We start from the raw sequence: 17,614 nt of genomic DNA on the forward strand, positions 1-17,614 counted from the left end.
CGGAGGGATCTGGCGGAGGGAGGTGTTTATGAGGCGCTGGGGGCGGAGGAGGAGAATTAGTCCGAGTAGGGCGAGCGAGCTGAGTGGTTGTGTGGTCGCTTCTCGGAGACCGGTAGCGCTTGCAGCATGGTGAGTGCGTCGCTAAGCTGCCGACGCTTGGCCTGAGGTGGGGGGGGCGAGGTTGAAGCGAATTTGTGAAAGAAAGGGAACTCTGCTCCCCCACACCCATCAGGAGTGGTCTTTGCCAGAGAGATGGCGCAAAAGAGACTGGGGGCACCGCGGCGGTTGCGTCGCAGGTGCTCCCCCATCCTTATCCTCCTTAGGGAGGTGTCCCCCGGCGAATTGGGGGCTGGGAGCATTGCCTACGAGGCAGCGAAGCTCCTCAGGGGCTTGGCTGGGTGAGGATCATAGATCCGGGTTGAGGGGTAGCCCAGCACATGGTGGAAGCGAGACAGTGGAAGGGCGGGGGGTGGGGGGCAAAAGCCTCGGGTCTGGCATCCCGAAAGGTCAGTCCTGGGGTTGGATTCAAAAGCCCAACGGACGGTTAGTGCTGGCGCCAGGAAGCGCCTTTGTCCGCTTGCGGCCGCCATGCGCCGAGGGGGCGGGAGGGAGCGCGAGGCCCGGGGTGAGCGCCAGCGCCGCCGTTAGCCCGCATCCCCCGCGTGCCGGTGGAGGGGGGGTGCCGGGGGCCGCGCGAGTGGGCGCGGCGCGCTGTGTGGGCTGAGCCGGAGCCGAGCGGGGAGCGGCCGGGGGGCGGGGCGGCGGGGCCGTGGCCGCCGCCCGCTTGACTCGGCTTGCGCCCCAGCTGCTGCGCTGGCACCTGCAGGGCTGCGGAGGTATCGGCCCGCGGCGCTGCGGGCCTGCCCGTTGGGGATGGGTGGGGGAGGGCGGCCTCGGCAGTTTCCCATCCCCCTCTGGTGGCGAGAAGGAAGCTCGTTGAATCCTGATCTTTCCGCTCCATTTGGGCTCTGGGCCTTTTCCACCACCCATGGCTGGACAATTGAAAACAAATTTTTCTTCTTCTAAGTGGCTTTGTCATTGAAATGAGCTGCATACCTGAAGTCTGTCGCATCCTTACAGTGCGCGTCTTCTTGTTAGAGAAAGTAATCAGCTCCAGCTTGGATCTGAAAGGCGTTTCCTGTTCACCTACCGAAAGCAAGCTTTGGGGTGACTGCGGTTCTGTTGAAAGTCGCTTTTATCCTCCCGCAGTAGTTGGAAAGAGCCAGTGTCTATATCCTATTCTTGAGTACTCACGTGCACTCCTAATGTCAAAGAACCACATGCACAGAATTGCCCCCGCACCCATCCCCTTGAAAATGAGTCGTATTTCCTTACAGAAATTGCCAGACCATCTTAACGTGCAGTTCAATTCGTTTATTCAGTAATGGGTATCAAATACGGTAGTGATAACAAGAATATACCGAGGGCGGGGGGAGCAGGGAAGTTTAAAAGTATCTTCCCGTCACTTGAGACCGGAACTCCTGGTTTTTTCCTGTTTAAAAAAAAAAAAAATCTAATGAGGGCGGTAATTTGCAATACCTATTTTGTGTTAACGTCTGCCAAGTGGTTACAGCGATGGGTGTGTCCAGAAGGCAAGGTGACATCTTAAGCAGGAGTTGGGAATTCTTGCCAACTGAAACCTCCAGCCTGTATGGGTGTGGGGCGAGGAGTTCGCCTTGGATAAACGAGTGATTATTTAAGTTTGATGCACTGGTTCTCTTGTGATTATTTTAAATTATTCTGGATTTGAATATACTAGTTGAATTTACTCTTCTAGGTGAAACAAGGTGTACATTATATGCATGTAATCAAGATTCTAAATTGTGGGGTAAATTTTTAAAAATGTTTTCAGATGAATGGTAAAGTTTTTTCCTAATCAGTCTAATCATTGAATCGGGAGCTCGAATAGATTTTCTTGGTAATGCATGCAGTTTGCTATGTATGTACGCTTTCATGGTCCTATGCCAGGGGTAAGCTTTTGTAGTTCCTGTTTACACTATTGGTGCGTTCGATTGACAGTCATTGTTATGTAAAATTAATTAGGAAGTTGTCTTAAGGTAACTTCATAATTCTAAAACCTGGAGATTTAAAATTAGGACTCTTATCAACTTATAGAATAAAAATTTGTGTGGAAGCGGAATAAGATTGCTCCCATAGTTCTTGGGTTTATATGTAGTTGATACATGCTCATTGAAAGGGTGGGGGATTGCTTTAAGAAGACTTGGGGCCCAACTGATAAGTAAAAGATGTGAAGAGGTAGAAAGTTTTTGTGCTTGTTTAAATAATCATTATTGCAAGGGCATCTCTGTTAAACTGAGGGAATCCACTATGGCCTTGTTAAAATATATAGAAGTTTCTAGATTTAGTTATAATGATCAAATTAGACCTTTAGTAAAGATCCTAATTTCTGTGAAATAATTTGTTCTAGTGGTTTCTTTATATGATGCTACATAGTACTGTTCTGTCAGAATTATATGTTTACTAAAATAATTTAAAGACTATTTTGATATAGGTAAAATAAATACCCTGACTTCTGAAATGTAGAAAAAACTTAGTAAGCCTTTGTTGTATCTAAGTAAAACTTGGAATTAAGAGGAATGAATGAAAGCTAGAAGTTTGTGTTCCGTTTTAAGCCTATGGATTCGTCTATTTATTCAAATAAGAATTTTGGATTATTTTTAAACTGCCATTCACTAGATAAGTTCCAAGAGTATCCATGTCTACTTTTGAATGCCAGTTAGGAAATGTTTAGTAGGTACATAATACATTCACTTTTCAGGTCACACATTAGTCTAGATTAGTGTTTCTCAATGTTTACAAATCACCTGTGGTTCTTCAAAATGCAGATTGTACTTCAGTAGGTCTGATGTGGAACCTGAGAGCGTGCTATGCCTGGAAGCTTTCTCTGTAGTGACCAGAACAGTAGAAATTCTATCAATTGTAGAAATAAAGGAGTAAGAACTAGTCATCTCTCTAGTGGATTGTTCTTCACTTTACTGAGATAAACACACGTGTTAATGAACTTGAGTTTTCCCGAAAGTATAATTCTTCTCGTTCTTCTAAGAAAATGGCATTCTCCATAGACAGAAATAAGAACCAGATTTATTTGCATGTAGTTGGAAAAGGCTTACAAATTAGAGTGCTAGGGAGTCGTGTATTTTTGCTTTTAGTAGGCCTTAATCTGAATGTTGCTGATAAAGTTTATTTTAAAAGCTTGAACTCTGGTTTAGTAGTAAATACAAAAGTTTCTTTAAGTTTCTTGAAACAATGCAAGCAAAATCCAGGAGCACTTTGAAGGCTGAGTAACAAAATGTAATGGCCCCATGCCATCTTGTCAGCTTTCTACCTCTAAGAAAACACATTCTTAGAAAAATTCACAAATAAGCTTTAAGGAATAAACTATCAAACAGAATGCCAAGTTACAATATAGTGCTTTTAATTGTAAATGGATGGGAAAAGTAAAATTAAGAAATAAACTTCCATGTGGCAATAATACATTTTGAACTTAACTTTGTAGAAAGGATAAATTTTAAATAGGTATCTCCATATTACATGACAAGAGAAGCACACGTGCTTATGTATATTTTGATCGTCCAAAGTATTTCATAAGAAGTAATCTGGTAATATAGAGTGGAGTTAAGATGACTGGTATAAAAGACAAAGTATAGCCGGACGAAAATAGACTTCAAAATACCTGCATATGATACAGTCTGTGAGATCTTTAATGAGGGCCCTGCTACTGTCTGTAACGAGATAATGATGCACGCATGTCTGTGTGGAAGTTGACTATAGTCAGGTTCATATTTAACATTGTAGGTTTTTCGGTAAGTTAACATAAATAAAATAATTATCATTGAATTCTTGGGGCTGGTCCTTCACATAGTTTCTTACTGTGTACCATAACCTTGTAAGGTAGGTATTGTACAGATGAAATTTACTATGAGCAGTTGAGTAACCTGTCCAAGGTCACATGGCTATTAAGTGGCAAAGCTCTAGGATATTAGTCCAATGACTCAAAACACCATCCTTTTTTGTCTACTCTGCCCTTTCTTCATAAATGATAGAAATCCTGCAAAATGGGATTGGATTAGAAGTAAATCCTTTATAGTCTCTAACAAAAGTAAACACCAAGTCAGTGGATTTACTGTGTTTTAAGTCTTACTCCATAGGGAAAACAACATAGGACTGATTTTATATCAGATACTTGGTGGAAGATTGGGATTTGGAAGGATACAAGTTGGGGTTTTTTTCAACTTCTGCATTTGAACTTAATTGTTGCCTCTTCAATTTTAAGATAGCAGACCTTTGGCTTTTTTCTTTTTTTAAATAGAAACCAGTTGAGTTTGCTTTGAGGTCAAATGAAAATTGTTGAGCAGGGAGAGAAACTTTCAAGCTTTCTGGGTCCTTCCCACATTTTGTCATGCTGTCCACTAGAAAAAATGTGATGTTATTATTCTATATTAAGGTATTTTTTTCCAGAGCTGTGTTCCTTTAAAAGAGTGAAACCAGGCAGTGTTTATTCTTTCATACCAGTAAAAGAATGGATTAATCACAGAATGCTTGATTTCATATGGGTAAGGATATTAGAAGGTAGTTTCTTGTTCTGGGTTCTCAGTACCACATGGGTTGTTTCATGGGTTTATGTACTAGTAAGTGGTGAAATGTCCCAGGATGAAGGCCACATGAAGCACAAGAAGCCTCGGTATTTTTTAGGTATGTTTATAAATTATGGTACTCTGCATTTAAAACTTAGAGGTATTGAGTATGTCTAACACCTTTTTGTTTAATTCTGACTTTACTAGGTACTAATTTTGTACTCCTCCCAGAAATTTAACCTGAACCTCTTTCCCTATCTGTATGATAAAGAATGATACCAATACAGAGTTATTATGAAGATTGAATAAAAACCATGTATATAATGGACTTTAGCAAATGCCTGGGCTTTTTTTTTTTTTTTTTTTTTTTTTTTTTTTAAGCAAAAAATAAGTAACTCCTCTCAGTGTTAAAAAAAAAATCACAAACCTTAGGTTCACTTTGGGGTTTTAAAAGTCAAGAGAAAATGGATAGCTGGATTTAACATTTAGTAAATAATGTAGTTCGAGTGGTTAGAATCCTGGATTCCCTGCAGTTGCCTGGCAGGTGAGGAGAAGTAAAAACTGGTAGCTTTCCTGTTGCCTCAACTAGGACAGCTTAGAGTTTTATCTTTATAATAGATGGGATTTTCACTTAGTATTTTTTTTTTTTTTTTAAGGTTTGGAAAATCCTTTTCATGTCCAAATGATGTGTTTAACCTTTTATAGGGGTAACTTTGAATGTAGTCCTTGGACATTATTTTTGGTTCAGTGGACATTTCTTCTAATAGTGGTTTTCATCTAACAGAGGAGGTGAGCTTAAGTTTAGGTATCCTAATTTTGAGAAAGGAAATAATGTTTTTGTTGGATTCTATCCTTGCTTTAGAAGAATAACAACTCCATTTAAACTCTCTAGTATTCTAGTATGCCAAATTGCTTTTTTTTCCCCCTCAGTTTTTGTGAAATTTGGACTTCAATATGTATTCTGAAATAATAGCTTGGTTTAAATATTAAACTTGGTCAAGACACTTTCATTTTTCACGTGCATTTTCTCTCTGTTGCTCATACTAAGGAATGTTAGACTAAATGCAGTTTATGGTACAAGGTGAAACTTGAAAGTTTTAAAACTTGTTTCTTAAAGTTTCTTAATTTAACTGCTAATCTGTATACTCTGAAGTCACTTACCTATCTCTGTGATCTCTTTGTAGGCTGACCAACTGACTGAAGAGCAGATTGCAGGTAAGAAATAATAAATTGTACCCATTAGATTTCATTATAAAGTGAATAGCCAACCTCAAAAATAAGTTATTTGTATGAAAGAATTCACTTTGGGGGTGCCTGGGTGGCTCAGTCGGTTAAATGTATGATTTCGGCTCAGGTCATGATCTCACAGTTCGTGAGTTCAAGCCCCTCATCGGGCTGTCCACTCTTAGCACAGAGTGCGCTTTGGATCTTCAGTCCCTCTCTGTGTCTGCCCCTGCCCCGCTCGCATTCTTTCTCTTCTCTCTCAAAAATGAAGTAAAACGTTAAAAAAAATAATTATCACTCACACACACACACACACACACACACACACTCACACACTCAGTTTGCTTTGCTCTATGCAGTAGATAGTAACAAATGAGTGTAATGTAACATAGTAATTGAATCTGCTTTGTCAAATGAGAAGGTACGCTTGCCTGTGAAAGATGTATGGAGCTAACCGTAAATAAAGGCAGGTTTTTGGGGCACCTGGTTGGCTTAGTCGGCTGAGTCTGAGACTTGGACTCTGGTCATGACCTCACAGCTGGTAAATTCGAGCCCCACATCAGGCTCACTGCTGTCAAGTGTGGAACCCACTTTGGGTCCTCTGTCCCCCATCTCTTTCCGCTCCTCCACCTAGTGCTTTCTCGCTCAAAAATAAACATTAAAAAATTTTTTTTTAAGGCAAGTTTTTTGGCTATGTGGGTATATACTTTGGAGCTTGGTGGTGGTGGTCTTTGTTTTTCTTGAAGATTATCTTTCAGACATGAATTCTGGGTAGTTTTTAACACTGCCAACTCCAGACTACTGTTCACAAGAAGAAAAGAGCCAAGTAGTAATTAATAGGTAACTTGAAATGTTGAATCAGGACGGGAACATTGAATTTACCCCAATTTAAAGTAGCTAATATTTTAACCTTAGAATTGCACATGGGATCAATCTGAGATAACCATTATCTCTAGAGAAAGACTTAAATCCAGAAGTTAATCATTCTGTTTTACAAATGTGTAATAAGTTGAATTTTGTCTTAAAGAACAGTAACAGCTATTGAAATGAGCTTTTAAATCTTGCTATGGCAATAAGTGAAATTGTTATGTGAAACTTGTCATGTTGTCTTTATGTGATAACATTAAATATTGGTACTTTTGATTTTATTCTAACACTTTGTGATGGCTGGTTAACATCAAAATGTTGGAGAAACTAGCAAAAGATTTTTTTTTTTTAATTCATTGTAGTGTTAAAATGCTTTTCAAACTCTACTTTCTTCAGACTTTTATTAACACAAGTATCAAGCAGTTTTAACTACCAGTTTTCCTGGTAGGCAAGAAGTTTGAAGTGTTCCAAATCGCTAAAGCATTTTTTTTTTTTTTAATGCTAGAGAAAACTGAGAAGCCCAGTTGGAACTCCACTATATATCCCATTTAAAGTAAGCCCCCACCAATGTAAACACAAATTTGGAGGACCCAGAAATCACTAGTCTCCTCAAACATTCATCACAAATACTATTTCATAGGACTGTGTAGAGTAGAAAGCTCCTTAGCATTAAGGACCAAATATATAAGTAAGTTTTATTTTTACTTATTGTGTGAATTTGACTTAAATCTGAGAATTGCTTTCTGGGATTGATAAATTGCATGTACTGAGTGCTGAAGCAGTCAAGCAGAGCTTTGGAAATAGTTTCTTTGTTCATTTATATTATCTTAAATGTGTTTGTGAAATGTAAATTACTCTAAAGTAGTGTTGTTGTTTTTAATAATGTCTCCTTTAGGATCTGAAGGGCTAATTAATATTTCCGGTCTTAAATTCTTCTCTAATACATTTACCTCCCTGTCTGCCTTTCATTTCTTGGTATTCCTAGTCAGATAGTTATTCCTGCTGTATATAACACAGCATGTTCACTTTCAAATGTATCATTTGAGGTATCTGTCACATACCTGGTGCTCATTATTGCCCTCCCAACCACACATACAACTAATTATCAAAACAAAATACTTTGTTTCTATTAAATAGATGAGGATCAGTCTTCAAAGACTGATAGCATTTTCATAAAGAATTCTAGCAGTTCACTGGAGCATTCACTTTAGGATAAATGTGGTCTTTTCATTGACTTTCATGATAAAATTAAATTTCCAGTGGGGATGGGAGAAAATCTATTTTATATTTTAGATTCTGTTCCTACCCTGCATTTTCCTAGGCTTTTATTTATTTTTATTGTTCTGTTTGTTTATTTTGAGAGAGAAAACAAGCAGGGGATGGGCAGGGAGAGAGGGAGAGAATCCCAGTCAGGCTCCACACTATCATGACAGCACAGAGCCCGATGTGGGGCTCGAACTCATAAACCACGAGATCATGACCTGAGCTGAAATCAAGAGTCAGGCGCTTAACCAGCTCAGCCACCCAGGTGCCCCTTCCTAGGCTTTTAAAACCATTCCTTGGACCCCAGGTTTAGTGAACCTTTAGAGAAGCCAATGCTTTTATTCTACTAAAATAAAACCCTGTGAGATCAGGGACCTTTTTGTTGCCTCTTGTATCCCCTGTGCCTCCCACATAGTAAGGACTGAAGAATGGATACACTTTAAACATGTTCCAGAACACCATCTACTGTATCCTAAGAGTTATTCTGCTTCCTTCGAAAATCCCTTCCTCCTAATTTGATTGTTTTAATGTCCACCTTTGAGGTGGAGGCAAATTATTTTCTTTATCCTGATAAATTGTAATCACTGGGAGCTAGTAACATTTTAGAGTCCTTATCAAAAAATGAAATGTTAACAAGCTTAATAAATAAATCAACATTGAATATACTAAGGTACTTTTTAAGCTATTTTTATCTCCATATGATAACCATTACTACTTCAGATTTGTTTAGAAATTCTAACAGCAAATAACTTAATGTAGAAAAAGCATGTCTGTTTAGGTGAAGTTACTGGAATTGTTCACATTACCTAGTCTTAAAAGGCAATCCAGAAGAGTCCAGTGTGACCTTACTAACAAGTTAATTTTGTTGATGACCCTGCCGTGATGTCAGTTGTTGGTGTTTGACATTTAGGGGACTAATAAGAAAAACCTAACAAGAATTTTTCTTTTTTGAAGTTCCAGTGTAGGGGTAAAACTTACTTGATAAAAATAATAATCTTAGTTTACGTAGTGCCAACAAAAGTCTGATACATGCCCTTTGTGAGATGATTAAGTTCAGAATTTTCTAAGTACTAGGAAGTTGGTAAACAGGCATTTGATTTAAGTCATTCATGGGAATTTCTGTTTAGAATGGTGTACATCTATACATAAAGATAATTTTCTTGTGACTTAAGTTATTAGATGATAGATGCCATGTGTTCAAACCCTAGTAGTTTATGCATTTCTAGTCAGTATTTCTATGTCCTGCTTGGGGCTGGGGGACAACCTGAGTAAAATGGAAATGTCTTCAAATTCTACTACTTGTGGGATTTATTGATCTGTTTTTGTCATTGAGTCAATCTAGTTAATCTATTATATGCTAATTTTGTAAAAATCAATTCTTTGCCACTAAGCTTCTGAAACAAGGGGAGTTTGTCTGAAAACAAACAATATTAAATGGAATGGAATTGTCTTGTTACTGAATGTAGTAAATTACCCAACTAGTCAGTGATAACTTGGTCTAAAGCTAAACAGTTAAGAGATTTTAAGCAGAAGAAGGTAATGTGGTAATCTAAAAAAGTAGTAATAGCACCAGATAGTTGTGTGGGTAGTTTTATTTTATTTTATTTTATTTTTTTTAGTATTTATTTTTGAGAGAGAGAGAGTGAACACAAGCGGGGGAGGGGCATAGAGAGAGGGAGACACATAATCTGAAGCAGGCTCCAGGCTCTGAGCTGTCAGCGCAGAGCCTAATGGGGGGGCTAGAACTCCTGATCTGTGAGACCACGACCTGAGCCCAAGTTTGATGCTTAACCCACTGAGCCACCCAGGTGCCTCTGTGGGTAATTTTAAATAAAGAATCCAGTTAGAAGGCTGTTGTAATGGTCTAAGCAAAAGATGACAGGGCCATGAAACAAGATAATGTCTTGTAGAGATGTAAAAGGAATGAAGCAGTGTTCAGAGGGAAAGAGTTAAAAATGTCTTCTGTTTGCATTCCTAGGGTTGCTGAGGAATATAGAATTCTTTTTTGTAAGTCTTACTTGGGGTCAGCCAGGGGCGATGTCTTTTAGGAAGTCCAAAATAAAGGTACTATAGGGTGGGGAGGGATACATTCTAAGACCCCAGTGGATGCCTGAAACCACTGACAGTACCAAACTCTAGTTTTTCCTATGCACACATACCTATGATACAGTTTAATTTATAAATTAGGTGCAATAAAAGATGAACAACAGTAACAATAATAATAATATGCTGTAATAGAAGTTAACATGAGTGTGGTCTCTCATATAGCGTATTCACCCTTCTTATGATGATGTAAGATAATAAAATTCTTGTGTGATGATATGAAGTGTAGTGAATGAGGTAGGCATTGTGATGTAGTGTGTTAGGCTGCTATTGACTTTGACAGTATGCCAAAAAGATCACCTGCTTTTGGACTGCAGTTGGTGTTGGTAACTGAAACAACAGTGAAACTGTGGGTGGGGGAACTACTGTATTATGTTAAGGAGAGAGACCAGTAGGCTAAAGAAGTCTTCATTATAAGTGGGCATCAATGAAATGGCCAGAGAGAAGAAAAGGGATAAGAAGATTGGTCATATCTACATGTGAGAGAGATAAATGGGAGAAAGAGCCTTTGACAGTGTAAGGTAGGAAGTAAACTGAAGTACTGTTGTGAAAGCCAAGAGAAGTTTAGAATTTTTTCAGTGTTTTGGATGCTGCAGGAAAATGAGATCATCTTTTTCTTGACACTTGTCAGACATAGCTCTGAGTGCTTTATGTTTATCAATTAAATTCATAAACTTAGTAAGTAGGTTCACTTACTCCTGTTTAACAAAAAGGAGGAAGCTGAGGTAGTAACTTAACTTGCCTAAGGTTACATTACTAGTAAGTAGCAGAGCTGATATTATTTAACCCAAGTGGTTGAGTTCCAAAGTCTGCTTTTTAGTTTCTATGCTATATTGCCTCACATACTTAAGCACAATTGTTCGATTGAGCAACTAGATCGTTATTGGTAGACTTGGCGTTTTCAACTGATGAGTGGAGCTGGAAGTAATTGTAATAGTGGATTCGTAGAAGAAATGTGAGTGATGGTGCTTCCCAAGATTGGGGGAAGATAAGGGCAGGCACCTAAGAGAAAATACAGGGTTTGAATTTAGTTTTAAACTTAAGACACATGATACATGTTAATGGTGATATCAGTGGAAGAGTAGTTGAGACTAGTGAAGAGATTATGATGGATTGAAACTGGGAGGAGTAGGACATGGGATTATATAAGAGGGAAGCACACTATTTCTTAAAACATGTCAGGTACACATTTTCAAATGGATAGATATTTTGAGGAAACTAGTGCTGTGAAATTTGGAACTGCTTTTGGATTTGCATGCTGATGGGGTCTGATACCTTTTTAAAAAGCACCCTATCAGAAAATACTGGTTTTGTTACTAGCTCATTTATATGATCTTGCATTACCAAATTTAATTTCTGCTTTAGTTTATAAAATAAATGATGAAGCCAGGAATTCTGGACTGTTGTTCCAACAGCTTTCTATGTAATGCAGTGGTGAGTTAAAAGGAACATAATTTCACAAGACATCTTAAAGATCTAAGATAATAATATATTTCACTATATTAAAAGTTTGGGATATTATATATACATATATAAATTTTTTTTTTTTAATGTTTATTTTTGAGAGAGAGGGAGACAGTTTTCCGAAGCAGGCTCTGCCCTGATAGCAGACAGCCTGATGGGCCCGAACTCATGAACCCGTGAGACAATCTAATTGACTGAGCCAACCAGGCACCCTTGGGATTTTATATTCTAAATAAAGGTCTAAATTATCTTTGTTCTTAGTAATACAATACTTAGCTAAAACTAACCATTCATATCTTGATCATCCTATTGTTAGTATCATTATAGATTATTTGGTGATAGTTCCTTAGATCTCAGAAAAGGAAACTAGCCTATTGCATATTGTTCTGAAGTTTAAAGTTTTTTTTGTTCTTAAATTAGTAGGTTCTTAAATAGGCTTAATTTTAACTTTTGAGGATTACTTCAGACAATGCATATGGTTGCTCTATGGAAACACATGGTGCTACCATAGTCTTATTTTTCTATTTGGAGCTTCAGTAGAAAATAGAGAAGCTTTGATTCTTTCAATCCAGAATAATTTTGACTCTTATCTGTTCTTGATATTGGAGCTCTCTCTGTAAGATTTTAGGTGAAAAAAATTGCTGATATGTCAATATGAACAACATATTGGTATGATTAGCTAAAGATGTTTGAAATATCACAAGGTCTTTGCACCTAATTCTTTAGGAATCAAAAGCTGATTTCAGGTGCTACCTCCATATATATCTTTGCTTTTAAGAATTGATTAATTGATTTCATTTAGGAGTTTACTTTTTATTGTTGTTAATTTGTACATTTGGATTGGTCTCTCTTTAAAACAGAATTCAAAGAAGCTTTTTCACTATTTGACAAGGATGGTGATGGAACTATAACAACAAAGGAATTGGGAACTGTAATGAGATCTCTTGGGCAGAATCCCACAGAAGCAGAGTTACAGGACATGATTAATGAAGTAGATGCTGATGGTAAATTTTTTTAATTGGGGGTTTATTTGGGGAGGGGGAGTCAAAGAGGGTTATTTAAATCCTGTTGTAATATTTCAACTAAACAAACCATTTCAGGAAATGGCACAATTGACTTCCCGGAATTTCTGACAATGATGGCAAGAAAAATGAAAGATACAGACAGTGAAGAAGAAATTAGAGAAGCATTCCGTGTGTTTGATAAGGTAGGTATTCAGGGATTGGATTTGTTAAATTTTGAGGATGACTCTTGGCAAGAAGGCATCACTTGACTTTGGAACTAAGAAATGGTGATTTCAGTGTAGGCTATCCTGCTTTGTCCTCCGTGACCTTTAATTTATAGTTCAACTACAGATTGTTTTTAGTTGGTATGTATTTCTAAAGTGTATTTTTTTCCCTATGGGTCTGTAATTTTACTTATTATACTAAATTTTTTCTAGGATGGCAACGGCTATATTAGTGCAGCAGAGCTTCGCCATGTGATGACAAACCTGGGAGAGAAGTTAACAGATGAGGAGGTTGATGAAATGATCAGGGAAGCAGATATTGATGGTGATGGTCAAGTAAACTATGAAGGTAAGTCTTTCACTACCTCCTTTTGCACTTTGATTTTAAGTTATAGGTGTTTGTTAGGTATCTGATAGGTCAAAATTAGGGACGATGATAAAATGGGTTTTTATATTTATAAACCTTTAGCTTTTCAGAGTGTTTTCTATAGATTAGGCAAAAATCATCACCTGAGAACTTTTTTAGAACGGTTTACTATTGGTCCTATCCATATACCTAGTATCTAAGTTTGAGAAGCACTGTACTGCAGACTGCTGAATTGATCTTTGTATAATGATTGTAGAACAGTTTGAAAATCTTTAAAATTATTTCAGGATCCTCAAAATGAAATTAAGGTGACTTTCCTTCATTGGATTTATTTTTCTTCTAATTCGCTTTAGTCTAAAACTGTTTACTTATGCTTCCATTCAAAATTACCATGTTATACCAAACTTAAGAGCAAGAATGCTTCTATTTACAATAGCTTATTAAAAGCATTAATTCTGTTTATTGGTTAATGATCCTTAGTAATTTTAGTTTATGGAGTTCCAGCCTTGACAGTCTAAGTAAACTAGCTTTCCTCTGTACCATATGGTATTTTTGAGGAAAGAAAGGGGAAATGGAGACTGCTCAGATATTGAGTAATATGATTGGTTTTGTCAGTCTTTTGCCATTGACACTTTTTGTGTGCTTCTTCTTTTTCAGAGTTTGTACAAATGATGACAGCAAAGTGAAGACATTGTACAGAATGTGTTAAATTTCTTGTACAAAATTGTTTATTTGCCTTTTCTTTGTTTGTAACTTATCTGTAAAAGGTTTCCCCCTGCTGTCAAAAAATATGCATGTATAGTAATTAGGACTTATTCCTCCATGTTTTCTTCCCTTATCTTACTGTCATTGTCCTGAAACCTTATTTTAGAAAAATGAACAAGTAACATGTTGCATGTGGCTTACTCTGGATATATCTAAGCCCTTCTGCACATCTAAACTTAGATGGAGTTGGTCAAATGAGGGAACATCTGGGTTATGCCTTTTTTTTAAGTAGTTTTCTTTAGGAATTGTCAGCATGTTGTTGTTGAAGTGTGGAGTTGTAACTCTGCGTGGACTATGGACAGTCAACAATATGTACTTAAAAGTTGCACTATTGCAAAACGGGTGTATTATCCAGGTACTCGTACACTATTTTTTTGTACTGCTGGTCCTGTACCAGAAACATTTTCTTTTATTGTTAACTTGCTTTTTAAACTTTGTTTAGCCACTTAAAGAAAATCTGCTTATGGCACAATTTGCCTCAAATCCATTCCAAGTTGTATATTTGTTTTCCAATAAAAAAATTACAATTTACCCAACTGTTGCTCTGAATCTGAGTCATTTAATTAACTTGAGGTCAATTTTGAGAATCAAGTGGGGTGGTTTTTACTTAGTATAATTTAGATGTTTTTATTTGCTTGTTTTTACTCTCTAGATTGTGTTTAGTTTTGAAATTATGATACTTCCTTCAAAAGGTTTAAGTGAAAGATTAAAAAACTTTTTGTAAGTGTACGTAACATGGGAACTGGCATAATGTAGGTGTTTAGTGTTTCCTTACTCTTCAACTTTGGCATATCCACTTGTCCGTATTAACTTCATCCATGCAATGACTTTTTAAAATATTTGTTACAAAAAACAATCCAAAAGAAGGGGAGGGTGTCATTATGCTTTTACTTCTATTTGCTAATGTTTTATTCATAGTGCTTTTTCTTCTTCATAAGGCAAAAGAGAACTTTGGGTTGTCCTGCCTATCTGCAACATGTTTTACAAAAAAGTTAATCTTTAGGAGGGGATTGGCACTTCTGGTTTTAGTTTTTGCTTGCTTCTAAACCATTGCTTTATGATCTTAAGCTCAAAAAGTGGTTATCAGGGTTTGTTTGTTTTAGCTACCTTTTAAATACTTAATGCAAAATTCCATAGTAAACCAGAGCCAAGATTAAAACATTAAGTATAATTGTTATCTGATTATTGTAGCCACAAGGTTTATCTTCCCAGGGGGTTAATTCATTTGGCAGGCTATTGCCCATCTTGGACTATTTCAATACCTTTATTCTACCAGAAAATAGAAAAGTGGATGGTTAGTGAAGGAAAAGGGAACTAAGTAGGTTTTAGAGCGAAGTTACAGGCATTGATAATCCTAACGGGGTGTTACATTATTACATGCTAGGCAGGCAATCAATTAAATAGAAAGACCTTCATTACATGTAATAAGTGAAAAGGAAGGCCAGCAAAGTATTTGGGGCAAAGATTAACATGCCTGGGTGTTGAGTCACAGTAGTCTCCAGTGTATTAAACATGGGCTTTGGAGTTTTATCTCAACAGTGTTCATATCACTGCTGTGTGTAAAACTTGAAGAGGTCAGTGTTTTCTAAGCCTCAGTTATTTTGCCTGCAAAATGGGTATAGTTGAGCCAACTGGTTTTTAACTTGACTTTTACAATAACGAAGGTAAAGTACTTAGCATAGTTCTTGGCGTTTGCAGTAGGTGTTCAGTTGATGTTACTACGCTCTTAAACCAGTTATGACTCTAAAATGAGGGAGTTGGTCACAGTTAATCTTTCGCAGTTCCAACAGTTTTTCCAATCCCTACATTTTGAAGTTTACCTAGGTTAACAGGTTGGAAGGGGACACTATTTAGGGGTACTTTGGTATATCATACTGATTTTTATGTTCTAATATTCACAAAAGTCACAAAATTGGCATTTTGTTTTTATAGGAAATTGAAGTGAGCAGTTTTATATAATTTAGTGGGTCATGTTTGGCACGTACTGAGCTGGATGCAAATCTCCATTCCACTTCCTACAACAATCTTATGGAACTCAGGACTATTTTTGAACGCTTTAGTCCTATGTTCAAATCTTAACCATATTGCCTCTTTTAGTATCGCAGGATTATGGTAATTGATAATTCTTACCCTAGTACTATCTGTAACATGTTTGCTCTCAGATAATTTTTTTTTTGAACATTTATTCATGATTGAACGATAGAGACCGAGCATGAACAGGGGAGGGGCACAGAATGGGGAGACAAAGAATCGGAAGCAGGCTCCAGGCTCTGAGCTGTCTGCAGAGCCCGATATGGGGCTCTAACTCATAAACCGTGAGATCATGACCTGAGCTGAAGTTGGACGCCCAACCAACTGAGCCACCCAGGCGCCCCATGCTCTCAGATAATTCTAACATAAATCACTACTGCAGTTAATAAAAGTGATCCATACTTCAGGACGTATTTTACAAAATTTTTATTAAAGATCTGATGCCTAACAGGCACTGTTGACCTCTACTTAGTGTATTCTTGAATTCTCAAATGCATCCTCCATTTTAAAACTGCTGTTATGATAACTTGAAAATAAATCTTAAAATTTTCTCAGTGATACTGTACAAGACTATGTTTTCTTAAGAGGACATTTTGTTTATCCTACATACTTAATCTGTCTTACTGGTGAAGTCCTGGAAGTCATTGACCTATGCTGTTTCTATTTTTGAGATATGCAAAACTATTTTCTCATCTAGATGTTCTTTTCTATTTCACACCTTGTATGGGTTTCTAGACTTCTCTGTACCTTTCATCATATTCCTTTAGTCTCTAGAGTACCAGTCCCTAGTCTGCTGAGCCAGTTTTACAGGCTCAGCCAAAATAAGAAAGTGAAATGAGGAACAGTGATAGACTTGATTTAATCTCTTAACATTTGTGAAAACTCTGGTTATTAGCCTTTTGGCCTTATAATTTCAGTTCTTGATTTCAAACTTGATGCCTGGTTGTCCCCCACCACCACCACCACCCCCCCTTGCTTTTAGTTTTTTTTCTTTTTTTTAAGGCTCTGTTGAATTTAGAATCCCAGTATTTTTGGTAATGTTTGTTTATTTTTGAGAGAGAGTGCCTGTTTATTTTCGAGAGAGAGAGTATGTGTGTGTGCGTGCGCGTGCGTGAGTGGGGGAGGGGCGGGGAAGGAGGGAGACGGGATCCCAAGCAGGCTCTGCACTGGCAGCAGAGAGCCCAATGTGGGGCGCGAGCCCATGAACTGCAAGATTGAGACCAGACGCTTAACTAACTGAGCCACCCAGGCGCCCCATAGAATCTCAGTATTTTGAGAGATGGAGTCTACTAGTCTCTCACAAAAACTCACCTATAGAATCTTAGGCCCTGCCTCAGAATCTGAATCTATTTTCAGAAGATCCCCAAACGTTTTGTATGCACGTTATTATTGGAAAAGCACTGTGCTAGTCCATCCTCTGGTTTTATTTAATAGGCAGGGAAACTGGTCAACCATATATATTCAAGTATTTTAATCCCTCCTGTGTTCAGAAGACTCAGAATTCAGACAAAAACCTGTGTTTGGGACATGTTTAAAAATTAGGGGAGCAACGATTTGTCAGAATGAATTCTCCAGTGAAGATAGGCACATGATGCTTTGGGGTATAAGGGATTAGGCTAAGGAGGGCTTCCAGGAGGAGTTGACTCTTGAGGTTTGTCAAGTTGTCAAAAAGGAATAAATAGCATAAGGGGAGACAGCGTGAAGATG

General features: G+C 37.7%; 1 protein-coding gene across 1 annotated transcript; it reads left to right on the forward strand.

The window, feature by feature from the left end:
- The first annotated feature begins 17 nt into the window (after window positions 1–17).
- Window positions 18–14,412, forward strand: CALM2 (calmodulin 2). The gene is made up of 6 exons (XM_060606686.2): window positions 18–129; window positions 5,780–5,810; window positions 12,377–12,520; window positions 12,617–12,723; window positions 12,958–13,093; window positions 13,769–14,412. The coding sequence occupies exons 1-6, from the start codon at window positions 127–129 to the stop codon at window positions 13,795–13,797; spliced, it is 450 nt and encodes a 149-aa protein (XP_060462669.1). The 5' UTR covers window positions 18–126; the 3' UTR covers window positions 13,798–14,412.
- Window positions 14,413–17,614: the final 3,202 nt, after the last annotated feature.

Source organism: Panthera onca, chromosome A3 (genome assembly GCF_046562875.1).
Source record: "Panthera onca isolate mPanOnc1 chromosome A3, mPanOnc1 haplotype 2, whole genome shotgun sequence".
In the NCBI taxonomy this organism is placed as follows: domain Eukaryota; kingdom Metazoa; phylum Chordata; class Mammalia; order Carnivora; family Felidae; genus Panthera; species Panthera onca.